Source organism: Pinus tabuliformis, chromosome 4_2 (genome assembly GCF_031772625.1).
Source record: "Pinus tabuliformis cultivar Carrire ecotype Pingquan chromosome 4_2, CPIR1, whole genome shotgun sequence".
Taxonomy (NCBI): Eukaryota; Viridiplantae; Streptophyta; class Pinopsida; order Pinales; family Pinaceae; genus Pinus; species Pinus tabuliformis.
This window is the reverse complement of record NC_142304.1, coordinates 284,300,170-284,323,265: the sequence shown is the minus strand read 5'-3', so window position 1 is coordinate 284,323,265 and position 23,096 is coordinate 284,300,170. Positions and strand designations below refer to the sequence as shown.

At 35.0% G+C, this 23,096-nt stretch overlaps 2 protein-coding genes and 1 pseudogene across 2 annotated transcripts; all 3 read left to right on the top strand.

Annotated features, from left to right (window-relative positions):
- Positions 1 to 15,992: 15,992 nt before the first annotated feature.
- On the top strand, positions 15,993 to 16,917 carry LOC149169108 (DNA damage-repair/toleration protein DRT102 pseudogene; annotated as a pseudogene).
- Positions 16,918 to 17,005: 88 nt separating this feature from the next.
- Positions 17,006 to 18,560, top strand: LOC149169107 (protein kinase STUNTED-like). The gene is made up of 6 exons (XM_089425079.1): positions 17,006 to 17,033; positions 17,186 to 17,362; positions 17,449 to 17,633; positions 17,785 to 17,864; positions 17,964 to 18,111; positions 18,218 to 18,560. The coding sequence occupies exons 1-6, from the start codon at positions 17,006 to 17,008 to the stop codon at positions 18,335 to 18,337; spliced, it is 738 nt and encodes a 245-aa protein (XP_089281205.1). The 3' UTR covers positions 18,338 to 18,560.
- A 652-nt stretch (positions 18,561 to 19,212) lies between these two features.
- Positions 19,213 to 20,544, top strand: LOC149169106 (protein kinase STUNTED-like). The gene is made up of 3 exons (XM_089425078.1): positions 19,213 to 19,329; positions 19,445 to 19,594; positions 20,266 to 20,544. Exons 1-3 carry the CDS (start codon positions 19,213 to 19,215, stop codon positions 20,542 to 20,544), a joined length of 546 nt encoding a protein of 181 aa, XP_089281204.1.
- The last annotated feature ends 2,552 nt before the right edge of the window (positions 20,545 to 23,096 follow it).

The window sequence follows — 23,096 nt, the reverse complement described above, 5'->3', positions numbered from 1 at the left end:
AATCCCTGCAACTTTTCAATAGTTGAAAGAAAATATTTCCAAATAAATTAATAAAATAATCTATCCTTTCTTGCACAAGATGAAAATGTAATTTCTTTCCAAGGAAATCATGGTTACTTGTCTTTTACAGCTGTACGATCGACGAGCCCCATTAAAATTTACTCTTTTTTACACGGAACATTATCCAAAATAATAGTAGTGTCAACAATATCCAAATTGAGTTTGCGATGGCATGTCTGTCACGTACGTAAGTTAACTCCAACAATCGCCCCTCCTAAGCTACATGAGCAACATAAGCATTACACAGTGTGGGTTCCCTGTTTTGACAATTTGGACTTTGATAATTGATCCAGGTTCGATCCCCATTACCCTTGCAGGATCAACCTATTCCTTCTCTTCCCAACTCTAGAGCAATGACACAAACTCAAAAACCACAATAACAATATATTCAGTTCCTCAACAAAAAGCAGAGCACACCATTGCTCCAACTACCACTTTCCATTCCACCCTATTTTTTCTTTGCATCACATCACAAGGCAATACAAATACAAATATTTCCTAGTAGCATTAAAATAGTATTAACTCTGTGTCACATGCTTTGGCTCATTCCTTGATGTAACCGTTTGCGGCAATGAAAAACTTGACACTAAAGGTAGTTGAGGAAATGATATACAAGCATTGCATATCCTCCAATGCCAACAATATATGGTAACATAGAAAAAACCGAACACATTCTTGACATGGTAGTTATGAGCCATTCCAAACCCTAACAAATTCCTGGTGATTAGTTTTTCATTAAACATTTACATTAATAATATTCCCCAATGAGTTTTACAAAAGTTTTTACGATAGGGATATTACATACTCCCCCCATTAAAGATAACACCATCCTCAGTGTTCATACTTAACTTTTATTCATGATAGACCAATCTAAACAACCAAAAGAGAATCCTTCCCCTTTAAAATGAAGGATTTTATTTCCACGAAATAACATTAAATAAAGCAATAATGTTTTATCTATAATCATAAGCATTTACAGCTGAAAAATATTCAATTTTTACATTCAATCACTTAGGCCTTTGTCAATTTCATAGAAACAAAAACAAAATATCTATACCAACTTATTGTTACTTGCCAATTATTCTTGGAAATGAGGGTCACTTTATGCAATAATTTTAATTATAGGTCGTTTATCAACTGTGGCAAGAACTCTAAGAGTGGTTTGACAACCCAACAACAAGAACCTAGGGTGGTTTCACAACCTCCATGGCAAGAAACTTGCAGCATATGACCAACCAATCCAACATAATCACAATATTCACAACATTTTCAACTATTAATTATTTATGGAATGTCAAGTGATATTTTAATCACAATACTTTTACAAGTACCCAGAAAGCACCTATCTCTCTAATCATCAAAATGATCAATAATTATACCAATTGCATATTGTCTTAGCCCCCGCTAAAGACATCCATAAGATTGGTAATACAATAGAGGAACTACACTTCCAGTAATTCCTTTCCGAGCACTAGGCTCCTTTCCTGTCAAGATGTACATAAAATCCTTACACAATCATATAGAAAATTCATTTTTAACACATAACTTATTTGATTAATTAGCTGTGTTTGTCACAAAAACCACAGTGGGAAAAATAATGCTCCTTTCAACCAATGAGAACTGGTTTCCACAACTAGGTTGAGCCAATTTCACATCCAAGACAATTCCTTGACAATGACCACACTTGGTCTAACACAAGATTCCTCTTGGCAGCGTCCTACCTATTCCTCCAACAACATCCTATCCTGAGGAATTTAGAGCTCAACAATTCACTCTTTGGGCATCCTCCAATAGGCCCCAAAATCAATAGAGTTGCCTCAAACTTTTTCCCTGCTTCACCATCTTGACCAACTCTTTTCTCTTATTGAGATCATATTTCTCTAGGGAGAAGAAATCTAGGCAGGAAACCACCTCATCCCAAGGCCTCCTTGGTCTTTCACAACTATCCCAGAACTTTCTGGCATGTGAAATTTTCTTTTTCACCTTTTCCCACTATAATTTACATAACTGACCATATTCACATTGACATTTAGATACATCATGCATTCATACTTGATAATCAACATTGGCCCCATAATCTGTAAAAGTAAATTGACAGAAAATCATGACTAACATCACATGTCATACATGTGATACCCATTTCAATTTTTCTACATAATAATCATCATGCAATTTAAAAAAACATTACCTATCTTGCATATCATAACATTATTACTTCTCATTTGTAGTTGCAAATCATATTGCAACATTTTAGCTTTCACAAGTTCTTATGTTCCATGTTACTGGAATATTAGTGACATTATCATGTTGCATTAAGCTACCCCAGCTTAATCACACTAGCAACGTTAGTCACAACCGCTTTTGATAAAAACATACCTTTTACAAAATATCTTGTAAATTCAATATTTCAACAATGTAGAAAGGTATTGATCTTATCCACATTTCATAAACCATTTCCATGCATTAAAAGTAAACATAACAAATAAGGATACATCTTCTAGATGCTACATCCAAGGAACTTTAAAACAAAGTTTCCATGAAGTTGTTTTCCAACAACAGTTAAGGGAATAGGACCTTAAAAAATACCATAGTCACTAATTCATGCAAAATGACACTTCATTTACGCATATGTATCTAATCAACAATCATTATGTAGCATTACCAAATTCAAGTCAATCACACAAACTTTTCTTGGTTAAACAAATTAGTAATGCCAATAGGTTCAAAATGTCATCCATATTTTTGTTTAATGATGACAACAAAGACACCACATGTCCACAACACAACAATAATGTTATATTTAATATGTAATGCCACCGCAACATTCACATGCACTGGATGGATTTTTAAAGGATGAAATTAACATATTTGTTAAATACAAGATGCATACCAGCTAGCATTCTCATCAATTGGTAGAGTTGTGAAGTTTGAGCAAACAATGTAATCACAAATTTGATTACCACTAGTTCTATCATTAAGTTGGTAGAACATACATAATCTATTTCATCTCATGCATTTCAGTACATTATTAAACTATCAAATACTCTTGGCTGCTTTCATCAAACCAACTATCGTTTATGTATGACATTCATATGCAAAGCCATAATCCCTGACATGGCAATGCATTTTTATTAAATCAGTCACTTCAACGACACTATTGTATCATGATCTAAGTTCTTTGTATCATTCAAAAACTTGCAGTCATATGTATGCATTGTTCAACAATTATCCACTTTCACCATCATTGTAGTTTTCTTGCATATGCATAAAAGATTATGGAAAACTTTATTCATATAAAACATTAATTCAACGTTAATACATGAGTTTCAATAAAAATTATGGTAGCAATTCAGTCAACCTCAATTCAATAGTGTATTAGCACCATTAGACCAATCACATGAAGTGAACTACCACATTGTTTACAACTTGTAATAATCTTTAATCAAACTGATTCATGCATATAAGTTTAATAGTTAGTCATGAAATACTAAATAATCAATGCTACCAACCATCTTAAATTCAATCCAAATCCATGAAAAGACTCAATCATCAATTAGCCATTACAGTCAAGTCCTACCACTTGACTCATTATTTATTTTTAACATCCAAAGGGGTTCTTTCAATGTCTTTTAAAACATTCTATTGTCCTCTTCAAGGACATTCCCCACCTTCTACATTCTTTCGTTATCACATAGAACAATATATGCATTCATTCTTTTCTTATAAACAATTCATTTAACTCTAATCAATTTTCTCTAAATGCGCCATTAAACATTATTATAGGAGTATGCATGCAAAGGTTGGTGGTTAATCCACACTATCACTAGTGAGTGCTTAGGATTTTCCATAAATGCAACAAAAGTTGTATTGTCTTTGTAGGAATTTACAGGGTAAGTTCCTCAGAAAGAACACCAAAAGGACACCGCTCACAACCAGATCACAGATCAATACACCAGTATTTTTGACGTGGTTAAAACCCTCAAAGGGGAAACAGTCCACGGCCTGCGCCAACGTGGCTACTACAGGCAATTTATTAATCAAAGAATGAAAATTTACATAAGCTTCTCTCATGCACGGATTACCCGAACAATGACCCTCCATGCGCTTTAAATAGAACTCATGGACCAATCGGGTGTCAAGCCACGGATCAAGTGTCGGTAATACCGAGGAGAGAGTGAACCGTCGGATCACTACATATCGTGACCGTCGGATTGTAAGTTACAAAATGTACAACGGTAAAGAAACACACTTTACCTAACTCTATACCTAACTCTACACTAGACCAAGTTGAACTTAACTATATCCTATGTGTCGGAATATCCTAACATCCCCCCTTAAGAACAACTTGGGATAAGATTGAAGGATTTACAAATATGACACAATAGGAGAAGGAAGGAGGCACTAGAGCCTATCCCCCCTTAGTGACAACTTCCTGAACTCCAAGCATATATCGAAGTTTAGTGAACTTCGCCTCTGTGAGAGCCTTTGTGAAGATGTCTGCAACCTGATCATCTGTTGAACAATATTGCACTTCAAGAACATGGTCATGAATGAGCTTTCTGATGAAGTGCATGTGTAGTTCAATGTGTTTGCTGCGCTGATGCTGGACTGGATCTTTGCATAGCTGAATGGCACTTTGATTATCACACCAAAGTGTGGTTGGATGCTGCTGCTCAAAGCCAAACTCTGATAGGATCTGACGAAGCCACAAGGCTTCCTTACTGCTTCCACGACACCACGATACTCTGCTTCTGCTGACGAAAGAGAAATGGCAGCCTGTTTCTTACAAGCCCATGTAATAGGTCCTGAACCAAGAGTGAAGACATAACCGACAGTAGACTTCCGATCATCAGGGTCACCAGCCCAATCAGAATCAGTGAAACCAACTAATAGAGGAGCTGCTTTGGCACTGTAATGAATCCCAAACTGTACTGTACCTCGAACATAACGAAGTATTCTTTTAGCTGCTTTCCAATGACTTTCACGGGGGTTTTGCATAAAACGAGCAACAAGGCCAACAACAAAGGAAAGGTCAGGACGAGTATGGGTTAAATACAAGAGTTTTCCTACAAGTTGACGGTATAAGGTAGCATCAACTTCAGGAGAAGTACAAGAGACTGAAAGTTTGACTCCAGACTGAAAGGGAGAAGGGGCTGGCTTACAGTCTTCCATGTGAAAATGACGAAGAATATCACAAGCATACTTGGACTGGGAAAGGGAAATACCCTCCTTGGATTGCAAGACTTGAAGACCGAGAAAATAGTGTAAGTGTCCTAAGTCTGTCATTTCAAATTTCTTTTTAAGGCTGGACTTCACATGGTTTATAAGGTTGGGATCACTACCAGTAAGAATAAGATCATCAACATAAAGAACAAGGATGATAAGAGAGTTGCCCACTTTCTTGGTGTAGACAGTATTGTCAGAATGACACCTAGAAAAGCCAGATTCTAAAAGAAAGCTATCCATTTTGGCATACCAAGCCCGAGGAGCTTGCTTGAGACCATAAAGATATTTCTTAAGTCGACAAACAAGGCTGGAGTCTGTTTGGATGAAGCCAATGGGTTGTTCCATATAGATTTCTTCATGCAAGTCCCCATGCAAGAAGGCAGATTTAACATCCATCTGATGGACTTCCCATTTTAAAGAGGCAGCAAGGGAAAGAACAAGGCGGATAGAGTTCATTTTGGCAACAGGGGAGAAGGTTTCAGTGTAGTCAATGCCTTCAACCTGTGAAAAGCCCTTAGCAACAAGACGAGCTTTATGTTTATCAACTTTCCCATCTGGTCCATACTTGGTTCTGTAAACCCATTTACATCTAACAAGTTTGCGTCCCTTTGGTAGAGGAACAAGATCCCATGTATCATTTGTCAACAATGAATGATATTCTTCATTCATAGCTGCTTCCCAATGTGGATGGCCTGAAGCTTCTGCAAAAGTGTCAGGATCATGATTTACTGGAGCTTGAGCCAGTAAAGAAGAGGCTCTTTCAAACTGAGAACGTGTACGTCGCTGATCTGTAGGATCACCGGCAAGATCACCTGCTGCATCCCGAGTAGCACGGACCCATCTTGGAAGTTGAGGATCCTGAGAAGGTGGGGGAGGATTATCATCCTCACTTTCATCATCTGAAGAAGAAATGTTTTCAAAAGTAGAAGAGATAGGAAGAGGTGGCACATCCGCCGGACTAGGCTCGCAGGCCGATTTATTTTCATCAAATTTTACATCTCTTCTAATGATAACATTTTTGGACTTAAATGGAATAAGTCTATAACCTTTTACATCTTCAGAATATCCAACAAAAGTACATTTCTCACTCTTAGGTTCTAAAGCTTTATGCTTTTCATCTGGAATATGGGCCCATGCTTCACTTCCAAAACACGAAAGTGACTTACATCTGGTTTAATGGAACTCCAAGCTTCTTCTGGAGTGATATTCTTTAGAACCTTAGTAGGAGTGCGATTGATTATATAATTTGCACAATTAATTGCTTCGGCCCAAAAACTAAGACTGAGTCCTTTAGATTGCAGCATACAATTAGCCATTTCCTTTAAGGTGCGATTTTTCCTTTCAGCTACACCATTTTGTTGTGGAGTGTATGGAACAGTATGTTGCATTTGAATTCCATTTTTGGTGCAAAAGTTGATGAATGTGTTTTTAACATATTCTCCACCATTATCAGTTCTTAGCTTAAGAATTTGATGTCCAGATTGTTTTTCAACAAAGGCTTTGAAGGCCAAAAAAGTGTTAAATACTTCGCTCTTGAGTTTTAAGAAGTATACCCAAGTGCGTCTGGAGAAATCATCAATGAAAGTTAAGAAATACTTGCAGCCAGAGAATGAAGCAACAGGAAGTGGACCACATAAATCACTGTGCACAAGCTGTAAAGGGGCTGAGGCGTGCCAAGAGGCACGTTTTTCAAAACTGTCCCGATGATGTTTTCCGAGTACACATCCGGAACAAACACCATCTCTGCAAGATACCATAGGAAGACCTGTCACCATATTTTCTTTACATAGATGCTGAAGGGAGCGATAGTTTAAGTGACCAAATCGCTCATGCCAAAGTTTGCTCACTTCATCATTATGAGCAACAAATACTGAGGGAAGATTTGATGACCCAAAGTTGTGAAACTTATACAACCTTGTGGAATCATCAGCAATACCAGTAGCTAGAATCTGTTTAGGATCTCTTAGATCCTTGATTACAACATCATGAGGTGAAAATTCAACAATTTTACCTTCACCTGAATGAGTTATCTGATATACAGATAGAAGGTTGCAGGATAAGGTTGGAACACATAATACATCATTAAACTGACCATTGTCTAGATGAACAGTTCCAGTCCCTACAACATTAAGAGATCTATCATCACCAACATATATGTTTTTGGTGTTACAATCATTTAAAGAAGAAAACATGGCTTGGTTTTTGGCCATGTGATAAGAGGCTCCAGAATCAATGAGCCACTCATGAGAAGGAGAAGAAGAAGATACATTTAATGCATAACCAGACTGAGATGATTGACAACGACATGCAGAAAGTGCCATTCCGGAAGTTGAAGTTGAAGTATGCTCCACATGGATGTTATGTTTCTTCATTGCGGCTTCCAAGGCTTCCATCTTCTTAAAGCATTTAGATTCTAAGTGGCCATCTCGATTACAAAAGTTACAATGTCTATCAGTCTTCTTCCATTTGTTTTTATTGGTCTTATCATTTTGCTGAAATGATCTTTCATTTTGAGGCTGAGTTTGCTTAGGACCCTTGTTTGGTTTAGGACCATTCTTTTTAGGATATGACTTCTTAGGATTCTTTGAATTTGGTTGCTGCTGGGCGGCTAACGCTTTCTTGGAAGAGTTTCCAAGATTAAGAAGACCAAGGTGTAAGAGTTTTTCTTGTTCTCTTATTAAGGAATCACAAAAGGAGTCAAAGGAAGGGGCCTTGTAGTCTTTTCCTTGACAAATGAAAGCTTCCCTTGTAGAATGGAAAGTGGAAACAAATACAGAGTAGGCTGGTCCCAACTTAGTAAGGATGGAATAAATAAGGTTACCATCTTCTTTCTTAACCTTAACACCTTCCAAGAGATATCTAAGGGTCTTGAATTTGGACAAGAAATCTTCAATGCAAGAAAAATTATTAGGATCCAAAGTAAGCAACTCATTTTCAAGTTGATGGGCTCTAATTTCATTTTTAATCCCAAAAACTTTAGCGATTTTTTCAAGTTCTGCAATATGGAATCTAAGATCAGGAGAAATAGACATCCCTATCAAACCACGTGCTTGATCTTGTCTATTTTCCCATTTTGCAGCCTTGTCTTCATCTTTTGGTTTCTTCTCTTGGTCTGTGGCTATTCTGTAGAGACCTTTACTTCTAAGTAAATCTTCCATGTAGGCTATCCATTGGAAGTAGTTAGTGCTGTCAAGAATGACTTGGCATGGACTTTCCATTTTTAAAAAAAACTGAAGCTGAAGATGCTGAAAGTAAGTGTTTCAATGGATAGATCTCGAAAAATTAGGCTGTTTTAAAAAAAATGGCTCTGAAAAAGGCTTCCGGATGAAGAAGTTATGGCTTTTTGAAAAAAAATTGTTGAAGTTGCCGGCAAAGTGCGCGAATGTGCGGGAATGAAAAAATCCGCCCCCACAAAATGGAGACTTGAACCCAAGACCTCTACTCTCTTAAAATAGCTTTGAACCAATTGATCTATACAAAAAATTTGAGAGAGAGAGAGAGAGAGAGGGGGGGGGGGGGGGGGGGAGAGAGAGAGAGAGAGAGAGAGAGGGGGGGCCTTGGTTTGCGTGCTTGCCTTGAGAAAACTCTTTTTCCCTACAAAACACAAAACACAAAACCCAACACGAATATGCAAAGAAAAACGAACCTTGCGGCTCGAAGTTAGCTTTAGCCGAAAAACTAAATATTTTTCTCAATGTTTCTGATTTTCCGAGATCACACTAAGGTGCAGGGAAAAGAGCATACACATGAGAAAAATCCTTCCTTTCTGTTTCTGATTTGCCCAGATTGCACAGAGTCGCAGGGCAAAGAGCATACACAGAAATGAAAGGTATAGATCCGGTTAAAAAAAAAGGGCTAAATAAACCGAAACCGAAATAAGCAGAGAGAAAATAACAGTAAACTGCAAAAACACTATATACCTCCCGATTTGAAAAATGACGCAGCTAGGGCTACCGGAAACCTTTTCGCGTGAAACGAAAGGGGTTCCTCACTGGAACAGATGCTCCGAACGCAACAGAGCAGTCCTCTCGGCCCGAAAGCAGTCAGAAACAGCAGATCTAGGAAACGACAGCCTCATGCAGTTCTACCGGCTTCAGATTTGGATCACCAACGGACGCGGCCCTCAAATAGCTCCGATACCATGTAGGAATTTACAGGGTAAGTTCCTCAAAAAGAACACCAAAAGGACACCGCTCACAACCAGATCACAGATCAATACACCAATATTTTTGACGTGGTTAAAACCCTCAAAGAGGGAAACAGTCCACGGCCTGCGCCAACGTGGCTACTACAGGAAATTTATTAATCAAAGAATGAAAATTTACATAAGCTTCTCTCATGCACGGATTACCCGAACAATGACCCTCCATGCGCTTTAAATAGAACTCATGGACCAATCGGGTGTCAAGCCACGGATCAAGTGTTGGTAATACCGAGGAGAGATTGAACCGTCGGATCACTACATATCGTGACCGTCGGATTGTAAGTTACAAAATGTACAACGGTAAAGAAACACACTTTACCTAACTCTATACCTAACTCTACACTAGACCAAGTTGAACTTAACTATATCCTATGTGTTGGAATATCCTAACAGTCTTTTATCCGCATAAAGATTCAAATGTCATGAACACACATTTAAAGCATGCATTATCACTTACTATTCTTCAATGAAGTTATTAACATGCGTCATGCACCTCATGTCAAATGTAGTCTACTGCATATATCATTATGTAATTTGTTAGAATAATACCTAAGCTGATGTCCGTTAGCATCATACCTCTACTTATTTTCCGCTTACGGATTGCCAAAAATCACAAGTGTTGCAACCTTTTTCTCTAATACCACTTGTGACAACTCTCGGTAAACCTTGTGTAAAAGTACATAGGATAAGATTTTTTTTATTGAATTTACTAGCATGTAACAATCTGAATTCACTTATTCCATTTTGCTTAACTGGCCATTAGATAAAACATCGTTATCACATAAAGTAACTTTAAAAATGAAATAGTAAGTTACTTAACATACCAACCATTGTTGAAGTATTTGAAGATAAATTCCCAGTTGTAATCTTACATCATTATCGTCGTTCATTTACTTAGGCTACTTAATCACATCATTGATGATGTAAGTGTCAATCATCATGTAAGGAAGAAACATCATTAGAATGACACAATTGACAAACACATGAATGGACACCGATATACCTTGGAAACCTTGTAGGAAAAAACCGACAAACATTTAAATTTTAGTAAACGTTTCGTGAGGGTGTTCACCCCTTACTCAATGGCTATAAGGGAGTCCATCCCTAGGTCATTGTTATAAAACTTTACAAAGGAATATCATCTTAAATATGATATAACTAGCTAGAAGCTATTATACGAAACCATGATATCATATACCCACAAATCCTCGAACATTATGTATTTTTGGCCTGGTTGTTTCCGTAAGTGGATTATCTCGTACTTGACATTCTTTCAATCTACATGGACCACTAGTTCTTTTCCTACCATAATGTTAAATATAATCTGTCATTCGCATGAGTTACAATCATTTCTTGCAATTACCATTGTCAGCATACTTTGACATCCAAATAATAAATCTTTTACTAGTTATGATTTAAGCATCTTTTCATGTGCATAATCAAAATACATACATAGTATTGAGGCATGCCTCTTATTAACACTATACATGCATTATTTGAAAGTACATAACTACCAAAACATGTATGTTTATCTTTACACATGTATAGTTATGACACATGCCAATACATTCATAACTTATGTGCATAAGGTAAAATACATAAAGATTACCAAGGAATGCTCACTTGTCCCTACTTCACATGTATCTTGAGAAAGGGTAACAATTATCTCATGCTTCTATCTCCAAGAACACGGTAATATTTAAAAGAACTTCCATGGTTATCCCCATCTCTTCACACAAGAAGTGCGAAATCTTTTTAAAGTTGATCACCACACTAACTATTATTTCTTGCATAAGACACATTCTTTTCAAAAGAACAACCATTGCAACTACCGTATTTTAAAAGAAACTAGCACATTAACTATGATATTTGTGCATGTAAATTCATATTCTTTTTCAAAAGAGGCTAGCCTCACAACCATTATCTTTATGCATATAAATACTTATCTCTCAATAGTTTCTCTTGTGCATGCAATACACATTTCTTTCCCAAGAAATTTAACACAACAACCATTACTTCTGTGCATAAACACATGTTCTTTTCCAAGAACACTAACACATTAGCTAATCTTTTTATGTACATAAACACATATTCTCTTCAAGGAAAAATAACATGATAGTTATTATTTTGTGCACCTCAACACATATTCTTTTCCAAGAACTTAGCAAAATAACTGTTATCTATGTGCGTATAAGCACATGTTCTTTTCCAAAAAACTATAAAAATAATCACCAAAAAACTATAAAAATAATCACATATTCTCTTCAAGAAATCTAACGCAATATCTATTCTTTCCATGCATGCAAAAATATATATTTCTTTTCAAGAAATCTACACAATAGCTATTCTTTTCTTGCATATAAACACATATTTCTTTTCAAGAAATCTACAAAATAGCTATTTTTTTCATGCATGCAAGTACATACTCATGTTTCGAAAGAAGCTATCATAATAGCTACTATTTCTGCATATATTAAACACACATTCTTATAAAAAAAAATAGTAAAATAACATTATCTATGTGCATATAAGCATATGTTCCTTCTCAAGAAAAGTAGCAAAATAAATGCACTCTTTTCAAGAAAAACCTCACTACTTATCTTTTATGTGCAGGGTTCGCAGGCATTCTTTTTCAAGAAATTATCATGGTTTCTTGATCTTTCTATGTGCAAGATTCACATGCATTCTTTTAGAAGATTATCACATAGGAATCACGAAAAACTTTCCAAAGAAAATAATAGACAAATCCCTGCAACTTTTCAAGAGTCTAGAGCAAATATTTCCAAAGAAATTAATAAAATAATCTATCCTTTTTTGCATGAGATTCATATGCAATTTCTTTCCAAGGAAATCATGGTTACTTATCTTTTACCACTGTATAGCCAAAAATCCCCATCAAAATCGACTTTTATTTCCAAAAAACACTATCCAAAATAATAACAATGACAATAATATCCGAACTACGTTGGGGGATGGCATGGCATGTCTATCAAGTCCCTATGTTAACTCCAACAATCGCCTCTCCTAAGCTACCAGAGCAACAAAGCTACTAGAGCAACAAAGACATTAGACAATGTGAACTCCCCATTATGACAAACTAGGCTTTGAAAACTTGTCGGGCTTCGATCCCCATTACCCTTGCCAGATCAACCTAGTCGTTTTCTTCCCAACTCTAGAGCAATGACACAAACTGAAAAACCATAATAACCTATATTTAGTTCCTGAACAAAAAGTAGAACACACCATCGCTCCAAATACCACTTTCCCTTCCACTCTACTTTTTTCTTTGCATCACATTGCCGGGCAAAACGAATATAAATACTTCCGGGTAGTATTAAAATAATATTAAGTGTGTGAAACATGTCATTCTCTAAGATAACCATTTGGAGCAATGAAAAACGTGACATTAAAAGTAGTCGAGGCAATGGTGTACCAGCACTACAACAATATACGGTAACGTAGAAAAGCCAAACACGTACTTGCCATGGTAGTTATGAGCCATTCCAAACCCAACGGATTCTTGGTGATTAGCTTTTCATTAAACATGTACATTAATAATATTCCACAATGAGTTTTACGGTAGGGATTTTACAACTCTTCATACTTAGTAATTAAGAAAATGAAAAAAATTAAATATTAAATTTAAAAACTAAGTACCAAAGTTATAAATAGTGATTATTCATTTAACTTTCTTAATACAAAATTCTCTTTTAAACAAAAATTTAAAATAGCAATCCATATATTTTTTTAATGTAAAAATATGATATAATTTAATTATTAAATAGAGATTTTAGAGAATTTTTTTCCCGGAAAAGTGTGAAAAAATATTGTGATTCTTTTAGTAATGTAATTTGCTAATTGGATTTGGAATATGCCTTAAAGATTGCTTTTGCTTTGTTAATAGTTTATTTTCCTTGGACTTAAGGAAACAAGTTAACGACTCAAGACCCAAAGGTATCTGGTGGCACGAGTGAAACCCTGACCCCTTATGGATCACCAACCAGATAATTCCAGCCAGTGTGGTTTTCCTTGAACAAAAGTGATGAGTCAATTTGCATTCACCAATAACAACTAATAATGACTATCCACACTATTAGTTTGACCACTGAGCTACTATATATTTTCTCACTCCTTAAGAAAATTTTAAAGAAAAATATGATCCTCTCATAAATATGAAAAGACATTTATAAAATTCTCCAATGAGCTATATAATTACTATTACTTGGCAAAGTACAAACTATTTAATTTGAAAGTGAAATTCTTTGATTTTAGATTATGTGATGTTATCTATAATTTCGCTGTAATATAATATTAATGACATATGTTAATTTAAAAAAATATAAAGATAAATTATTATTTTTATACGTTTATTTTTTTTATCAGTGAATGAAAATAAAAAATAAATAACATAAATCTTCATTTTTCAATTTTTATAAAATATAATCATTTAAAAATAAATTAAAATTTAAAATTTAATATTATTGCAATAATTTAATGTCATTATTTTCATTTCAATCTTATTATTAATTCACCCCTTATGCTACAACTCTCCATCTTTTCATGAAGACGTCTAAGAATCGAACATAGCCATAAAACTAAGAGGGGAGACTCAAAGTGCATTTGTAGAACTTTTTAGGATTTAGAGACATGATAATGTAACATGTTTAACTATAATTAATTATAATCAATTATACAGAGTGGATTAGTGATTAGAGCATATTATTTAGTTGATTGATTAATAGTTAGGGGAATTGTGAACTACTTGCATGAATGATTAGAGATATCTTGGATTAGTGATTAGAGTATATTATTTAGTTGGTTGATTAATAGTTAGGGGGAATTGTGAGCTACTACATGAATGGTTAGAGGTATATTGGTTAATAGGTTATTGGTGAAAGGTTGGTTAAAGTAATTAAGCAGTTAGTAGATCAATGATTAGAGCATGGTTAGAAGGTATGTTGGTTAATAGGTTGTTAGATTAGTGGTTAAAGTAATTAAGCAGTTAGTGGATTAGTGATTAGAGCATGGTTAGAAGGTATGTTGGTTAATAGGTTATTAGATTAGTGGTTAAAGTAGGGAGTTAGCAGATTAGTGATTAGAGCATATTATTTAGTTGGTTGATTAATGGTTAAGGGAATTGTGAGCTAGTGCATGAATGGTTATAGGGTGTGTTGGTTAATAGGTTATTGATGAAAGGTTATTAAATTATTGATTAGTGTTATGCTGGGTTAAAATATTTTCAAGAACATTTCATTAATATATTTTTGCTAAGATGTACTTTCCAACCCATTATTGAAGAAATGTTGTAATGTGTTGTACTGTAAACATTAGTTCTCATTTATAGTTTTGACAACCTATAATATTCTTATCCCATAATTTTTCTCATGGTACTGGTTGCCTTCTATTAATTTTTCTATGGTTGCTTTCTATTATTTTATGTAAATTAAGAAAGCATAATGTTGAGAAAATACAGACCTCTGCAAAGGACAAGATGGATGGGTCTATGGATGGTTCCTATGGATGTGTCCTTCTTCATGTTGCGATTCATGAACCCAATGACACATAGTGGTGTTCTTTATATGAACACAACCATTATTGGAACTTCTACTGGAGCGATCAGTGCCATAACCATAGCCATTTCATCAGAGCTGTTCGGAATGAAGAGTTTTGGTGTCAACCACAACATTCTTGTCACAAACATTGCATTTGGTTCTCTTCTCTTTGATGAAGTTGCAGGAATCATTTATGATGATTCGGTTTCTTCTTCTGTTCACATGGATAAACATCCAAGAGACTCCGTTGACTGCATGGAAAGCAATGCTTTGGAAAATCAGTGGTCATGTGGGGATGCATGTGCCTCTTTTGAATTCTTCTCTGCATTGTTTTTCGTAGGAGAACGCACAAGTTATACAAATCTATCCATAAAAAAACTAACATGAAATAGATCAGAGTTAAACTATATATACTTTATTTTTGAAAAAAGAAAAATTAATATAAATCCTTTCCTTTAGATTTTATGGAAAATTATAGTGAGCTGAAATCCACTCAATCCTAATGATTTCATATTTCTCATTGGAAATATTATTAATGAGTCAAATTTGAATTAAATAGTTGGAACATTGAATTCAAAATGTGCTTCACTCTCTCATTTTTTTTGGAAATGCGAGTGTTTGTATTACGCCCACAACTAAAATATGGAGTAGTTAGAAGTTGAAAATATTAATGTTTGCACTAATTCTGAAAACACAATAGTTTTGTGTAATGATATCCTAATGATATCATCGTTGCCTTTAAGGATATAGTATCACAACATGTTTAGGCCGATGGGCCTTCCTATGCATCAACAATCGTCAACCCATTTACCTTGCTCCGTTCGATTAGCTGAGACACTTCCAACCGTTGATTTGAAGTGTGGTTTCTGTTGTCGATTTTACAACTAGTTGTTACGCATTTTACGTCGGAGTTCCAGGACACCACTTGGGTGCAGCACAATCCCAAGTCCAGGTGCATGCACCTGTCTGCACAAACTCCTCCCTCTACATTCGACACTACCCTCGCTCCCTTCATTGCTTTTCCAACCTCCCAAACCCTCCTCATTGGCGGTCCAGGAAAATGGGAAGCACTGACGCCAATAAGCCTCTCAAGATCATTGCAGGAGCTGATGACTTCGGCTGCGCGCTCAAAGATTCCCTTATCGAACACCTCCGATCAAAGGGTATCGAGGTCCAGGATCTCGACACCGATAAGTACTACAATGTCGGGGAAGAAGTCGGCAGAAGGGTGAGCGAAGCCCAGCACAGTGAAAATCAAGCGGAAATCAAGGGACTGGTGGCCTGCGGAACCGGTGTCGGGGTCTCCATTTTTGCCAACAAGTTCCCAGGCGTCTATTCTGTCACCTGCGATTCCGTGGAGGATGCCCAGAACTGCAGGTCGATCAACAACTCGAACGTTATAGCAGTTGGAGGAATGCACACCACCCCCGAAGAGGGCAAGAAGATACTCGATGCCTGGCTCGACACCCCTTTCAAGGCCCCCTGCCCTGCCAGCAAAGGGAATCCATGGCTGCCTGAGATCGCTGTCTTTTTAGAAAATTCCTTGTAGGAAATGCCCAAAATACCCGAACACAGCAAGCCTCAATCTGAATCCTCCTACGCTCTCTGTTCATTAAGCAAAACGAGAAACTTCCAGGATGTGGATATCATGCCGGGGGATCCATGAGCATCGTGTGAGAAAGCCCTACTGTTGCCATTATCAAATTCAAGGCCGGAAGTATCGAGCTGGCCCGTCACCATACCTTTGGGCATGATCTTCTTGTTGTGTTTGGGTCGAAGAGAGTGTGGAATCTCACTAAGAATCAGTGCTTTGATTTGGGCCCCAGGGATTATCTCTATACTCCTGCGCCATTTATTGCACTACAGGAACCATAGAGGTGATTTCATCCTCTCCAACTCATCTGGGTCGCCTTCTATGAGTCAGGACATATAATGAATGTATATGAATCAACACATATCATGAATGTCTACTAAGGTGGCATGCAGGTTTTGTAAGGGCTGCATTTTATGATTCAAAGAGATGTCTGAATATCTTGCTCACCTACCCTCATCATTGCCCTCTGCCATGCAGAGAACCTCATAGGAAAGGGAGGCTGCAGCAAAGTGTTCAAATGGGTTCTTCCTGATGGGCAATTTGTGGCAGTTAAATCACTAAAATCTTCTAGAGAAGCAGAGCAAGAACTTCTTTTGGAAGTTGAAATTACTGCTACCTTGCAGCGCAAGCACATTGTTTCATTAATTGGTTACTGTGTTGAAGAGAAGGAGTACTTTTTGGTCTACAACTTGTTACTGAGAGGAAGTCTGGAAGAAACTCTTTATGGTATGTAGTATGCCAATTTTCATGCATTTATCATGTTACGTCCTTGGAGATTTTTATTATTTTTTAGTGTTAAGTGTTGTTCCCAGTTCTCAGAAAAAGTTGGGTTACAAGAGGAAAGGACAAGCCACAGGTTCATTGGAAAGATAGGCTGAAAGTGGCCATTGGAATTGCTAAAGCTTTGACTTATCTGCATGAAGGTTGTTCTCATCCTATCATCCATAGAGATGTGAAATCATCTAATATTTTTCTTTCTGAAGACTTTGAACCTCAGGTATCTTGATCTTTGTGAGAGAAACAAGTTCTCAAGCTTCTGTTGAATTGTTTGTATTTTTTGGTTGGAGATGTTATAATAAGATTTGCTTGATCATTAACTAGCAAATCATCTTTCGATGGATCGTTAACTAAAGATATTCTGTGAATAGTTGTCAGATTTTGGGCTGGCCAAATGGGCTTCAACAACATCTGCATATATCACATGTAGTGATGTTGTAGGTACATTTGGGTAAATATCCATTTCTTTCTTTACACCAGCTCTTTCCTTAGGAAAATAAATGTCATTTATAATCAAGACTTCATAAAACTAGCTGCTATCATATTTCAGGTATCTGGCTCCAGAATATTTCATGTATGGCAAGGTTAATGAGAAGACAGACATGTATTCCTTTGGAGTAGTTCTTCTAGAGCTAATAACTGGAAGAAAACCAATCAATGACAAGAATCCTAAAGGCCAAGAAAGCCTGGTTATGTGGGTAGGGCTCTAGTGTCCTTACTTGTTTTGTATTTGATAATTTTGGATTCTTTTGGTTTCTTTGTCTTGGTTCAGAATCTTAATCTCTTGTAAATTTCAAAATTTAGGCAAGGCCATTACTGGCAGCTGGCTCTGTAAAAGAACTTGCAGATCCACTTTTGGAAGATGCTTATGACATGAGCGAGATGAAGAGAATGGTCATTGGTGCAGCATGTTGTCTGAGATAGGCAGCTCAGTTTCAACCTCGAATGAACAGAGTAATTACTCTTATTCTCTTTAGTTGCGTATATATGTTTCAGTTTATGATCTTATGTCAAATTTAGTTGCTTGAAGATGTTTCCTTTCCTGTGAGGAGTTAGTGCTAGAATTGTTTTTGCCCATAACGAAGAAATTGTTTCATTAATTGGTTACTGTGTTGAAGAGAAGGAGTACTTTTTGGTCTACAACTTATTACTGAGAGGATGTCTCGAAGAAACTCTTTATGGTATGTAGTATGCCAATTTTCATGCATTTATCATGTTACGTCCTTGGATATTTTTATTATTTTTTAGTGTTAAGTGTTGTTCCCAGTTCTAAAAAAAAGTTGGGTTACATGAGGAAAGAACAAGCCACAAACTCATAAGATATGCTGAAAGTGGCCATTGGAATTGCTGAAGCTTTGACTTATTTGCATGAAGGTTGTTCTCATCCTATCATCCATAGAGATGTGAATCATTTAATATTTTGATTTCTGAAGACTTCGAACCTCAGGTATCTTGATCTTTGTGAGAGAAACAAGTTCTCAAGCTTCTGTTGAATTGTTTCTATTTTTTGGTTGGAGATATTATAATAAGATTTGCTTGATCATTAACTAGCAAATCATCTTTCGATGGATCGTTAACTAAAGATATTCTGTGAATAATTGTTAGATTTTGGGCTAGCCAAATGGGCTTCAACAACATCTTCATATATCACATGTAGTGATGTTGTAGGTACATTTGGGTAAATATCCATTTCTTTCTTCACACCAACTCTTTCCTTAGGAAAATAAATGTCATTTATAATCAAGACTTCATAAAACTAGCTGCTAACATATTTCAAGTATCTGGCTCTAGAATATTTCATGTATGGCAAGGTTTTTGAGAAGACGGACCTGTATTCCTTTGGAGTAGTTCTTCTAGAGCTAATAACTGGAAGAAAACCAATCAATGACAAGAATCCTAAAGGCCAAGAAAGCCTGGTTATGTGGGTAGGGCTCCAGTGTCCTTGCTTGTTTTGTATTTGATAATTTTGGATTCTTTTGGTTTCTTTGTCTTGGTTCAGAATCTTAATCTCTTGTAAATTTCAAAATTTAGGCAAGGCCATTACTGGCAGTTGGCTTTGTAAAAGAACTTGAAGATCCACTTTTGGAAGATGCTTATGACATGAGCGCGATGAAGAGAATGGTCATTAGTGTAGCATGTTGTCTGAGACAGGCAACTCAGTTTCGACCTCGAATGAACAGAGTAATTACTCTTATTCTCTTTAGTTGCGTATATATATTTCAGTTTCTGATCTTATGTCAAATTTAGTTGCTTGAAGACGTTTCCTTTCCTGTGAGGAGTTAGTGCTAGAATTGTTTTTGCCCATAACGAAGAATGGCACATGAAATATCGAGTTGATATCCTTCTGACATAGAGTTAAGGGTGTTTAGATCTAGTGTTTAGGCTTGTAATCTAAACATTTTTTCAGTAGTTCAATTTGTAAATTCATCACCCTTAAACAGGTTAGCCTTGAATGCTAATGGTGGATTATGGCAAAATATTCAAAGCCTCAATTGCCAATAATCTCTTTTTCCATTAATGAAATATAAGATTCTTTGAATATTAGCAAAAGAGATTACATCATATCTCAAACCAAAGCTTCAGTATGCAAATTACCCCTCCTTGAATAGGCAAGAAGAGCCAGCATATCTGCTTTCACTCCAATATCAAGAGAGCATTTATCTTTCCTGAGAATCACTATCCTAGCTGAAATCTAGATTGCAAGATATGAATTGAAAGCTTTGGTTTCCCCAAATAAAGTGGCTTACCTTTGCATTAAATTGGCTTTGTCAAATTTCAAACAATGGATAAATGTTAATGTAAGAACATGAACTTATTCTTCCTCATTGTTTGTCTGTAACTTATTATTGCAGATTTTGAAATTACTACGAGGAGAAGGCGATAACCTACCTTTTTGGACCAAGAGGCAATTGACAATGTCCATGGAATTAGATGAATTGATTGAGGATGAATCTGGAGCAAACTCTGGGAGTTGTGACATCCAAACTCATCTATCACTTGCAATGCTTGGAGTTGATGATGATTTGGTATCAAACAGTAGTCCAGATCAAAGTGTAGATCTTGTACATGAGAGCAGAACCTTGGAAGATTATTTCTATGGACGTTATAGCCGTTCAACAAGCTTTGATTGATTTAAATCTACTTCTCTGAGCTTCATAATTTTTCTTACTCCTTGCTTCTATAAAAGCTTCAATATTTTATACTTGGTGTATTACCGTGAGCCAATGTCACTACTTATCTGTGTTCAATTTCAATCACTTTGCATATTGGCTGAAGCTGTGCCTGAAGTTGAGTGGAGTCCATGTAAAATCCCTTGCCAATTCCTTGTATAAATGTGGAAGCCATTAGGGGTCACTCGTTTAAGTGACCCACTGATGCTCACTAGAGCTGAAAATTTTCTTGTCCTTGCCTTTGGAGCAATTGTATATATGTGGAAGGAAAAGCAATTATGATATCGCTATTGATTTGCCAAACCATTGTTATGTACTTTTTCAAGTCTGAAGATGTGTAACTTGTGGTTTAGCTTGGTACATTCTCTTGTATACCAGTTTACTTTGAATTTGTCAATATCATAAGCCTAGTAGTGATTTAAGTGTATGTCTGCATGGCAGAACTGTATTGGGCTTGAACTTTTCTAAAAAATTAAGTTGTATTTATAGAAATATGGTGTCCAAAAAGCATAGAACTCCAAACATCAAATCTCTTTGCTCCTTGTAGGCTTGGACTAGCATCTCTTCTAGAGAAATTCAACAATTCTAATTTAATAATCCTATCGGCCTCTCTTTGTACCTTTTGGGACAATTGCTAGTTCTTAATATTTATCTATGATCACTTAAAACTCGTCACAACACGTTTCTTAATATTTATGAATTTGAATTTGATATGAATTATATAGAAATAAAATAAGTTTAATATGGAGTATTGTTGTTTAATATCTCTTTCTTATGCAAAAAGTAATTGGTAATCAAAATTATTGATGGTATAAATATAGATATAGGAAATTTATAGTTATTAATGTTTTAATATGTGAAAGTTTTAACATATTTTGAAATTTCTTTGGAACCAGTAGACATATGGTGAAAATAAATGTAATTAGGAATTCCTTTACAACAAAATGCCATATAGATAGTTGACCACCATTTTTTTTTATGTAAATACTTAAATTTTGGCAGAAAACTATCACATGGCATTCTATTGTGCAAAGTTATGACACTTGGCATAAAAGCCTTTTTCGATTTTTATTTTTTAATATAATTTTTATATCTCATAATTCAATTAAAACCACATAAAAATAAACTTCAACCAATTAGAAAAAAACAATTTACATTTTAAAGAATTTAAGGTTGTTTTTATTTTTCAAAATATTTAGTTCAATATTCTTTTTTTCAAAACTTTCATAAACTCCATACAATTTGTATAAAAATTTCAAAACTAATAGAAAGTCAAAGTTTGTTTTGACCAAAATAAAAAAACAATATAATCTGGTTATAATAAAATCAAATTAACTCTGGATCTATCAAGTGTCTCGACTAACATATGATAACTTAAAAATCGCCACAACGCATTTCTTAATATTTATGAATTTGATATGAATTACATAGAAATAAAACAAGTCTAATATGCAGTATTGCTACTTAGTATATGTATCTTATGTAAAAAGTAATTGACAACCAAAATTATTGATGGTATAAATATAGATATAGAAAGTTTATAGTTATTAACCTTTACGTTTCTTAATATTTATAAATTTGATATGAATTACATAGAAATAAAACAAATCTAATATGCACTATTGCTGTTTAGTATCTTTATCTTATGCAAAAAGTAATTGATTAACAAAATTGATTGATGGTATAAATATAGATATAGAAAGTTTATAGTTATTAAAGTTTTAAGATGTGAAAGTTTTAGCATATTTTGAAATTTCTTTGCAACTAGTAGACATATGGTGAAAATAAATGTAATTAGGAATTTCTTTACAACAAAATGCCACATGGATAGTTGCCCACCATTTTTTATGTAAATACTCGCTTAAATTTTGGTGGACAACTATCACATGGCATTCTATTGTGGAAAGTTATGACACTTTACATAAAAGTCTTTTTAGATTTTTTATTTTTTAATATAATTTTTATATCTCATAATTCAATTAAAACCAAATAAAAATAAACTTCAACCAATTAGAAAAAAACAATTTACATTTTAAAAAATTTAAAATTGTTTTTATTTTTCAAAATATTTAGTTCAATATTCCTTTTTTCAAAACTTTAATAAACTTCATACAATTTGTATAAAAATTTCAAAACTAATTGAAAGTCAAAGTTTGCTTTGACAAAAAAAATATAATCTTCTTATAATAAATTCAGATTAACTATGGATCTATCAAGTGTCTCGATATTTATCTCTAACATATGATCACTTAAAACTTGCCAAAACATGTTTCTTAATATTTATGAATTCGATATGAATTACATAGAAATAAAACAAGTCTAACATGCAATATTGCTGCTTAGTATCAGTATCTTATACAAAAAGTAATTGATAATCAAAATTATTGATGGTATAAATATAGATATAGAAAGTTTACAGTAATTAACGTTTTAATATGTAAAAGTTTTAGCATATTTTGAAATTTCTTTGCAACTAGTAAACATATGGTGAAAATAAATGTAATTAGGAATTC